At 48.8% G+C, this 10335-nt stretch overlaps 1 protein-coding gene across 1 annotated transcript; it reads right to left on the reverse strand.

Moving 5' to 3' along the window:
- Positions 1-778: 778 nt before the first annotated feature.
- LOC124003656 (poly(A)-specific ribonuclease PARN-like) lies at positions 779-10103 on the reverse strand. The gene is made up of 10 exons (XM_046312147.1): positions 9966-10103; positions 9674-9751; positions 9418-9497; positions 7266-7333; positions 6765-6846; positions 6350-6410; positions 5983-6148; positions 2093-2155; positions 1877-1915; positions 779-1119 (listed from the first exon to the last, which is right to left on the reverse strand). The coding sequence occupies exons 1-10, from the start codon at positions 9982-9984 to the stop codon at positions 1056-1058; spliced, it is 720 nt and encodes a 239-aa protein (XP_046168103.1). The 5' UTR covers positions 9985-10103; the 3' UTR covers positions 779-1055.
- Between the last annotated feature and the right edge of the window lie 232 nt (positions 10104-10335).

The raw sequence follows: 10335 nt of genomic DNA on the forward strand, positions 1-10335 counted from the left end.
GTGTTTATAATGCATACAAACATACACATCACACTGACTGGAGACATGTTACTCTAAACAGTTATACTGCAGAGAAAATAAAATAATTTCATTAAACCTGATTACTAACATAGAAGATGCCTGAGTAACTCCAGATTACTAACATAGAAGATCCCTGAGTAACTCCAGATTACTAACGTAGAAGATCCCTGAGTAACTCCAGATTACTAACGTAGAAGATGCCTGAGTAACTCCAGATTACTAACGTAGAAGATCCCTGAGTAACTCCAGATTACTAACGTAGAAATCCCTGAGTAAATCCAGATTACTAACGTAGAAGATCCCTGAGTAAATCCAGATTACTAACGTAGAAGATCCCTGAGTAAATCCAGATTACTAACGTAGAAGATCCCTGAGTAAATCCAGATTACTAACGTAGAAGATCCCTGAGTAAATCCAGATTACTAACGTAGAAGATCCCTGAGTAAATCCAGATTACTAACGTAGAAAATCCCTGAGTAAATCCAAATTACTAACGTAGAAGATCCTTAATAAGTAACTCTGCCATAGGTATAAAGACAGTTAAAATGGAGCCCTAAACTAAAGTTGAAACTGGTATCACTCATTACATCCTCTAGCTTAATGGTTTTATTTAACTAGGCAAGTCAGTTAAGAACTAATTCTTATTTCACAATGACGACCTACCCCTCCCTAACCCGGTTGATGCTTGGCCAATTGTGCGCTACCCTACAGGACTCTTGATCACGGCCTGTTGTGATATAGCCCAGGATCGAACATGGGTCTGTAGTGACGTCTCTAGCACTTCAATGTAGTGCTTTAAATCGCTGCGCCATTCAGGAGCCTTATTCCTAGTATAAAGGTCTTAATGATTAGCTGAATCAGGTGTGCTAGCGGTTTAAGGCACTGCATCGAAAGTGCTAGAGGTGTCACTACAGACCCTGGTTCGATCCCGGGCTGTATCACAACCGGCCGTGATCAGGAGACCCGTAGGGCTCTGGAATAGATCAAATACATGGACTGGCTGGGGTTCCCCCCCGAGGAGAGGTTTGAGAACCTCATCTAGCTGGCAGACTGACCTTCTCTGTCTCCAAGGTCTCCACATGAAGGCCCTTTGGGAACCTATAGGAGATTAGATCAACATTATCCTTCTATAAAGATATGTCATCTCTGTACAATATACACACTCAGAACTAGAAATATGTAAACATTTTATTATAAACATTGACTTTCACTAAGCAGCATTCAAACTACAGTTATAAACCCTAATTCATCAGTTTTAGAAATAGCAGAATGGTAACAATTAAAAAAGTAGATTTCATTCATCTCCCTGTGTTCACGGGACAGAACACTGAATCATATCTGCAGAGTTCTAGAACATGGCTGCTCTTGAAGGACAGAACACTGAATCATATCTGCAGAGTTCTAGAACATTGCTGCTCTTGAAGGACAGAACACTGAATCATATCTGCAGAGTTCTAGAACATTGCTGCTCTTGAAGGACAGAACACTGAATCATATCTGCAGAGTTCTAGAACATTGCTGCTCTCGAAGGACAGAACACTGAATCATATCTGCAGAGTTCTAGAACATTGCTGCTCTCGAAGGACAGAACACTGAATCATATCTGCAGAGTTCTAGAACATTGCTGCTCTTGAAGGACAGAACACTGAATCATATCTGCAGAGTTCTAGAACATTGAAGGACAGAACACTGAATCATATCTGCAGAGTTCTTGAACATTGCTGCTCTTGAAGGACAGAACACTGAATCATATCTGCAGAGTTCTTGAACATTGCTGCTCTTGAAGGACAGAACACTGAATCATATCTGCAGAGTTCTAGAACATTGCTGCTCTTGAAGGACAGAACGTACTTACTTGGAGTTGAGAGTCTGGTAGATCAGCTTCCTCTGAAAGCTGGAGTGGAGCAGAGAACAGAACAGGGGATATGGAGGTTTTTAATAAACAAAACACTGGTAAATATTGCTGGGGGGGGGATCAGGAGAGCCATGTTAACATGGTAAAGTCCTTTCAGACTGAAATTAAAGTGTTGTATAAACACACACAAACAAACACACACAGGTGTTTCTTTACCCAGTGCAGGGCTCCAGGTCCACAGTCTTCTCTGAGGTAGTGAACAGAGATTCCACCTTCTCTCTGCAAGGGACAAGAGGCAGGAGGAAGACTAAACAAAACTACGACAGGGACGCATTCTGGGCTGGAGCTGAATGGTCGTGTCTGGACTGTTACCATGGATTTCTGCTCCGCTAGACATAAATCAGTACCATGTGACTTCACCGTGGACCGTAGGACGGGTTCCGCGCTGAGGCTGTAACACCCGTTTGGAGGAGTTTAAACCTTGCCTTATATGAAGGAGCAACTGGTGTCAGAGAGTGGCTAGGGAGGGAAAGGGGCAGTAGGAGGAACTAATGCTAGAGGGTGGCTAGGGAGGGAAAGGGGCAGTAGGAGGAACTAGTGCTAGAGGGTGGCTAGGGAGGGAAAGGGGCGGTAGGAGGAACTAGTGTCAGGGTGGCTAGGGAGGGAAAGGGGCAGTAGGAGGAACTAGTGTCAGGGTGGCTAGGGAGGGAAAGGGGCAGTAGGAGGAACTAGTGTCAGGGTGGCTAGGGAGGGAAAGGGGCGGTAGGAGGAACTAGTGCTAGAGGGTGGCTAGGGAGGGAAAGGGGCGGTAGGAGGAACTAGTGCTAGAGGGTGGCTAGGGAGGGAAAGGGGCGGTAGGAGGAACTAATGCTAGAGGGTGGCTAGGGAGGGAAAGGGGCGGTAGGAGGAACTAATGCTAGAGGGTGGCTAGGGAGGGAAAGGGGCGGTAGGAGGAACTAGTGTCAGGGTGGCTAGGGAGGGAAAGGGGCAGTAGGAGGAACTAGTGCTAGAGGGTGGCTAGGGAGGGAAAGGGGCAGTAGGAGGAACTAATGCTAGAGGGTGGCTAGGGAGGGAAAGGGGCAGTAGGAGGAACTAGTGCTAGAGGGTGGCTAGGGAGGGAAAGGGGCGGTAGGAGGAACTAATGCTAGAGGGTGGCTAGGGAGGGAAAGGGGCGGTAGGAGGAACTAATGCTAGAGGGTGGCTAGGGAGGGAAAGGGGCGGTAGGAGGAACTAGTGTCAGGGTGGCTAGGGAGGGAAAGGGGCAGTAGGAGGAACTAGTGCTAGAGGGTGGCTAGGGAGGGAAAGGGGCAGTAGGAGGAACTAATGCTAGAGGGTGGCTAGGGAGGGAAAGGGGCAGTAGGAGGAACTAGTGCTAGAGGGTGGCTAGGGAGGGAAAGGGGCGGTAGGAGGAACTAGTGTCAGGGTGGCTAGGGAGGGAAAGGGGCAGTAGGAGGAACTAGTGTCAGGGTGGCTAGGGAGGGAAAGGGGCAGTAGGAGGAACTAGTGTCAGGGTGGCGGTAGGAGGAACTAGTGCTAGAGGGTGGCTAGGGAGGGAAAGGGGCGGTAGGAGGAACTAGTGCTAGAGGGTGGCTAGGGAGGGAAAGGGGCGGTAGGAGGAACTAGTGCTAGAGGGTGGCTAGGGAGGGAAAGGGGCGGTAGGAGGAACTAGTGCTAGAGGGTGGCTAGGGAGGGAAAGGGGCGGTAGGAGGAACTAATGCTAGAGGGTGGCTAGGGAGGGAAAGGGGCAGTAGGAGGAACTAGTGCTAGAGGGTGGCTAGGGAGGGAAAGGGGCGGTAGGAGGAACTAGTGCTAGAGGGTGGCTAGGGAGGGAAAGGGGCGGTAGGAGGAACTAGTGCTAGAGGGTGGCTAGGGAGGGAAAGGGGCGGTAGGAGGAACTAATGCTAGAGGGTGGCTAGGGAGGGAAAGGGGCAGTAGGAGGAACTAGTGCTAGAGGGTGGCTAGGGAGGGAAAGGGGCGGTAGGAGGAACTAGTGTCAGGGTGGCTAGGGAGGGAAAGGGGCGGTAGGAGGAACTAGTGCTAGAGGGTGGCTAGGGAGGGAAAGGGGCGGTAGGAGGAACTAGTGCTAGAGGGTGGCTAGGGAGGGAAAGGGGCGGTAGGAGGAACTAGTGCTAGAGGGTGGCTAGGGAGGGAAAGGGGCGGTAGGAGGAACTAGTGCTAGAGGGTGGCTAGGGAGGGAAAGGGGCGGTAGGAGGAACTAGTGTCAGGGTGGCTAGGGAGGGAAAGGGGCAGTAGGAGGAACTAGTGCTAGAGGGTGGCTAGGGAGGGAAAGGGGCGGTAGGAGGAACTAGTGTCAGGGTGGCTAGGGAGGGAAAGGGGCGGTAGGAGGAACTAGTGTCAGGGTGGCTAGGGAGGGAAAGGGGCGGTAGGAGGAACTAGTGTCAGGGTGGCTAGGGAGGGAAAGGGGCGGTAGGAGGAACTAGTGTCAGGGTGGCTAGGGAGGGAAAGGGGCAGTAGGAGGAACTAGTGCTAGAGGGTGGCTAGGGAGGGAAAGGGGCAGTAGGAGGAACTAGTGCTAGAGGGTGGCTAGGGAGGGAAAGGGGCGGTAGGAGGAACTAGTGCTAGAGGGTGGCTAGGGAGGGAAAGGGGCAGTAGGAGGAACTAGTGCTAGAGGGTGGCTAGGGAGGAAAGGGGCAGTAGGAGGAACTAGTGTCAGGGTGGCTAGGGAGGGAAAGGGGCGGTAGGAGGAACTAGTGTCAGGGTGGCTAGGGAGGGAAAGGGGCGGTAGGAGGAACTAGTGTCAGGGTGGCTAGGGAGGGAAAGGGGCGGTAGGAGGAACTAGTGCTAGAGGGTGGCTAGGGAGGGAAAGGGGCAGTAGGAGGAACTAGTGCTAGAGGGTGGCTAGGGAGGAAAGGGGCGGTAGGAGGAACTAGTGCCAGCAGGTGGTTAGGGAGGGAAAGGGGCGGTAGGAGGAACTAGTGAGGAACTAGTGAGGAACTAGTGAGGAACTAATGCTAGAGGGTGGCTAGGGAGGGAAAGGGGCGGTAGGAGGAACTAGTGTCAGGGTGGCTAGGGAGGGAAAGGGGCAGTAGGAGGAACTAGTGCTAGAGGGTGGCTAGGGAGGGAAAGGGGCGGTAGGAGGAACTAATGCTAGAGGGTGGCTAGGGAGGGAAAGGGGCAGTAGGAGGAACTAATGCTAGAGGGTGGCTAGGGAGGGAAAGGGGCAGTAGGAGGAACTAGTGCTAGAGGGTGGCTAGGGAGGGAAAGGGGCGGTAGGAGGAACTAATGCCAGGGTGGCTAGGGAGGGAAAGGGGCGGTAGGAGGAACTAGTGTCAGGGTGGCTAGGGAGGGAAAGGGGCAGTAGGAGGAACTAGTGCTAGAGGGTGGCTAGGGAGGAAAGGGGCGGTTGGAGGAACTAGTGCTAGAGGGTGGCTAGGGAGGGAAAGGGGCAGTAGGAGGAACTAGTGCTAGAGGGTGGCTAGGGAGGGAAAGGGGGAGGAACTAGGAGGAACTAATGCTTGAGGGTGGCTAGGGAGGGAAAGGGGCAGTAGGAGGAACTAGTGCTAGAGGGTGGCTAGGGAGGGAAAGGGGCAGTAGGAGGAACTAATGCTAGAGGATGGCTAGGGAGGGAAAGGGGCTAGGGAGGGAAAGGGGCGGTAGGAGGAACTAGTGTCAGGGTGGCTAGGGAGGGAAAGGGGCAGTAGGAGGAACTAGTGCTAGAGGGTGGCTAGGGAGGGAAAGGGGCAGTAGGAGGAACTAGTGCTAGAGGGTGGCTAGGGAGGGAAAGGGGCGGTAGGAGGAACTAGTGCTAGAGGGTGGCTAGGGAGGGAAAGGGGCGGTAGGAGGAACTAATGCTCAGGGTGGCTAGGGAGGGAAAGGGGCGGTAGGAGGAACTAGTGCTAGAGGGTGGCTAGGGAGGGAAGGGGGCGGTAGGAGGAACTAATGCTAGAGGGTGGCTAGGGAGGGAAAGGGGCGGCTGGAGGAACTAGTGTCAGGGTGGCTAGGGAGGGAAAGGGGCTATTGGCGGCAGGAGCAACTGGTGTCAGAAGGAGGGAAAGGGGCCGATTTGGGACCAGGCAGTCATCTCTCAACACATGCAACTACAGTCTAAAGTTGTAACTAGAAATGGGAGTCAGGTTTAAACGTACACCACCCGTCCGATGTACTCCCTGTGCTCCTCGGGGACGCTGCCGGGGCCTTTGTTTGGGTTGGGGGAGATGTAGGAGGGGTTTCCTGATCCGTTACTCTGACTCCGCCTCTCCTCATACTGCTCCCGCAGCTGCACTTCCTCTTCCTGGTTCAGGTACGGGATCCCTACGGCAACCAGAAAGGGAGGCGGGGTTAGATGGCGGAGTGTTGGTTGGCTTAAATCAATCACTTAGTCATCTTTATTGACCGAGTTGGAATATCTAGAGCATCCAGAACAGAGGGGTTAGCTAGAGTAGCTTCAATCCATCGAATCGATTTATTGTCCTAGTTGGGATTTCTACGGCAACCAGACAGAACGCTACCTACCGTTACGGAACACTTTGTTGAAGTCAAAACCCTGACTGGCCAGGAAGTCTATGCTGGAACTCTGAAATAACAAAACACAGACATATTTACCAAAGCACCACCAGGGGCAACGTGGGTCCTATTCTCCAGGGATGGAAAGGAAGCAAACGGGCTGAAACGAGGAGTGACGACCTAAACCTGTCCAATCAAATCACGTGTATTTACATAACGGGCTGAAACGTGATTTGATTGGACAGGTTTAGGGCGTCACTCCCCATGTATTTATATAGCCCTTCTTACATCAGCTGATATCTCAAAGTGCTGTACAGAAACCCAGCCTTAACCCCCAAACAGCAAGCGATGCAGGTTGTCGAAGCACCAATAAGAAATGCTTGTAGCACCCGGATAAAATAAGACAGACCAACGGTTTCCTAACCTGGCAGATGAACTTGGTGTCTGGGGAGGTTCTGTTGAACGGCTTTGGGAATATATAAAAATTAAAAGTCTTGATGACGTACCTGTGGAGACAAAAACACCAGGAGAGAAAGAACAGCAGGTCAGCTAGGTTAAACATTCCTATAGCCTGCAGAGAGATCACATATAACTGACTTAGACTTTCTATTTAACACTATATCAGCCGGTCCCAGATCAGTATTTCAGAACCAACCCGTTTGTTATGAGTGTAACAACACAGCAGAGAAGAATTGGATAAATCACTAACTGATCTGGGGTCAGGTCATGGGTCCTATGAGTCAAGCTTAAGAGGGCCGATATAGGATCAGGTCCACATGGAGTCTCATTCAGAACGATCCGAAAGGCTAAAAACTGATCCTAAATCAGCACTCCTACTCTGAGAAGCGTCATGTTACTCAGATGTAACTCAGTTCAAAACCGACCGCGTGTTAAATGGTAAATCGGAGAGAGAAATCCCACTCACTTGGACTCTGCCTGGTCATATGTGAACGCACACAGTCCAAACTGAAACAGCAAGAAGTCCATGGAATGCTGGGTAGAGAGAGGGGGTGGAGGGGGCAGAGGAGTGGGGGGGGACAGAGGAGTGGGGGGGCAGAGGAGTGGAGGGGGGCAGAGGAGGGGAGAGGGGGGGGGGGGGACAGAGGAGTGGAGAGAGTCTCAAACGTGTACATTTAAAGCAGGACAGATAGCACATGGCCTTGTGGCCCATACTTAGACTCCAGGAATCAAAAACCTGAAAACCATGATCAAATTCAGCCATGATATAAAAAGTTATGCAAGCTACCTCACTATATTAGTTATATACAGTGGGGAGTTTACATACACTGAGGTTGGAGTCATTAAAACTTGTTTTTCAACCACTCCACATATTTCTTGATAAACTATAGTTTTGGCAAGTCGGTTAGGACATCTACTTTGTGCATGACACAAGTCATTTTTCCAACAATTGTTTACAGACAGATTATTTGACTTATAAATCACTATCACAATCCCAGTGGGTCAGAAGTTTACAAACACTAAGTTGACTATGTCTTTAAACAGCTTGGAAAATTCCAGAAAATGTCATGGCTTTAGAAGCTTCTGATAGGCTAATTAACATCATTTGAGTCAATTGGAGGTGGACCTGTGGATGTATTTCAAGGCCTACCTTCAAACTCAGTGCCTCTTTGCTTGACATAATGGGAAAAATCCAAATAAATCAGCTAAGACCTCAGAAAAAAATGTAAGCCCTCCACAAGTCTGGTTCATCCTTGGGAGCAATTTCCAAACGCCTGAAGGTACCACGTTCATCTGTACAAACACCATGGGACCACGCAGCCGTCATACCGCTCAGGAAGGAGACGCATTCTGTCTCCTAGAGATGAACGTACTTTGGTGCGAAAAGTGCAAATCAATCCCAGAACAACAGCAAAGGACCTTCTGAAGATGCTGGAGGAAACGGGTACAAAAGTATCCCCAGTAAAACGAGCCCTATAACGACATAACCTGAAAAGCCGCTCAGCAAGGAAGAAGCCACTGCTCCAAAACCGCTATAAGCCAGACTACGGTTTGCAACTGCACATGGGGACAAAGATTGTACTTTTTGAATTAATGTCCTCTGGTCTGATTAAACAAAAATAGAACTGTTTGGACATAATGACCATTGTTATGTTTGGAGGAAAAAGGGGGAGGCTTGCAAGCCAAAGAACACCATCCCAACCATGAAGCAAGGGAGTGGCAGCATCATGTTGTGGGGCTGCTTTGCTGCAGGAGGGACTGGTGCACCTCACAAAATAGATGGCATCATAAAGGAAAATAATGTGGATATATTTTAGCAACATCACAAGACCTCAGTCAGGAAGTTAAACCTTGGTTGCAAATGGGTCTTCCAAATAGACAATGACCCCAAGCATACTTCCAAAGTTATGGCAAAATGGCTTCAGGACAACAAAGTCGAGGTATTGAAGTGGCCATCACAAAGCCCTGACCTCAATCCTATAGAAAATGTGTGGGCAGAACTGAAAAAGCATGTGCGAGCAAGGAGGCCTACAAACCTGACTCAGTTACACCAAAGTTCACCCAACTTAATTGTGGGAAGCTTGTGGAAGGCTACCCAAAACGTTTAACCCAAGTTAAACAATTTAAAGGCAATGCTACAAAATACTAATTGAGTGTACGTAAACTTCTGACCCACTGGGAATGTGATGAAATAAATAAAAGCTGGGGGGATCATTCTCTGCACTATTATTCTGACATTTCACATTCTTAAAATAAAGTAGTCATCCTAACTGACCTAAGAACGGGACTTTTTACTTTTTAAATGTCAAGAATTGTGGGAAAAACTGAGTTTAAATCTTTTGCTAAGGTGTATGTAAACTTCTGACTTCAACTGTAGCGACTCACTCAGTGCCTGACCGACACCGACAGCCATACATTTAGTGTTTTGTTTATGTTAAGAGTTTTTAATATCGTTCTCATTCTAGACATCCAGTTACATTGTTAACTATTCTCCATGTTAAACTAACGGGGAACCAACATGTCTGCCATAAAACGTTGAAGTGTCAAGTAAATGCAGCATAACGCAGAAAACCGCATTGCCCCCCAACTCCAAACCGCATGTCTCTCTTGACTGTTACCTTTTTTAGCTTCATGTAGCGCTCCTCTGGCGTGTCCAACCCGTTAGTCAGTGCGCTGACGTTGGGCCCGTCGCTAATACCTGAAACCGAAGAGTGTATTTTCTACTGTATTAACTAGAACATGAAGAAGATGTCAAGAGTTCGTAACCGACTGCGTGTGTGTGGCTTGTAGCCACGGAAACGGGTTGGCCAGCGAGCTAGTTCAGATGTAACTATAAACGTTTTCCAGTTAAATAGATAGCTAACAATGACTTACCTGAAAATTCCCCATCGATTGCGAGAAAGTCTGCTTCCTCTATTGCGCTGTACACAGTGCTTAAACTGTCTTTGAAATCTGTAATACAAAAACAACAATCAGCCAACATGCGTTGGTGGTTTTACTCAACACGCAAGCTAGCTATTAATGCTAGTTAGCGGGTTAGCATTCACAACCTCGCGGAAATGAACGGAATCATGATTGTGCGGTGAGAAACCACAGCTAAATTAATAGCATATGACTATAATCTTGGTGTATATTATCTGTAAGGGTGCATAAAGAAGTGAATTACTTGTTCGTGTCACCTCCATCCCTACAGAAAGACAAAAAAAAATACAATGTACCAAACCGCTGCTGTCACTCAAGAGGATTTTTAATCTTTCCAACACTTCCGGCGTAGTGACGTTAGTGACACGACGTCAATCAAAATATGGCCACGACAAAAATAAAAGCCGTACGATGCACGAATCACGATTACGCGCTTTCTAGGTCGAATGTACAGTGTGGGTTTGTCAGTCGTGCGGTGAGCATAACTGAACATGTTATAATGGGTGTGTGTCCCCCCCCATTTTGACCAGCAATTTTAATTTGTCTTTTCACGCTATCAACCGTCACCCAATGCAAAAGCCATGTAAGGCAGACTGAAATGAAGATCCAATTTT

This window comes from Oncorhynchus gorbuscha, linkage group LG18 (assembly GCF_021184085.1).
Source record: "Oncorhynchus gorbuscha isolate QuinsamMale2020 ecotype Even-year linkage group LG18, OgorEven_v1.0, whole genome shotgun sequence".
NCBI lineage: Eukaryota > Metazoa > Chordata > Actinopteri > Salmoniformes > Salmonidae > Oncorhynchus > Oncorhynchus gorbuscha.

What these genes read in the sequence shown, in the direction of transcription:
- LOC124003656 (XM_046312147.1), bottom strand. An exon ending in TATGACCAGGCAGAGTCCAA is followed by an intron (nt 6,847 to 7,265) that starts GTGAGTGGGATT and finishes TTGTCTCCACAG; the next exon opens with GTACGTCATCAAGACTTTTA. An exon ending in GACCTGGAGCCCTGCACTGG is followed by an intron (nt 1,916 to 2,092) that starts GTAAAGAAACAC and finishes GCTCCACTCCAG; the next exon opens with CTTTCAGAGGAAGCTGATCT.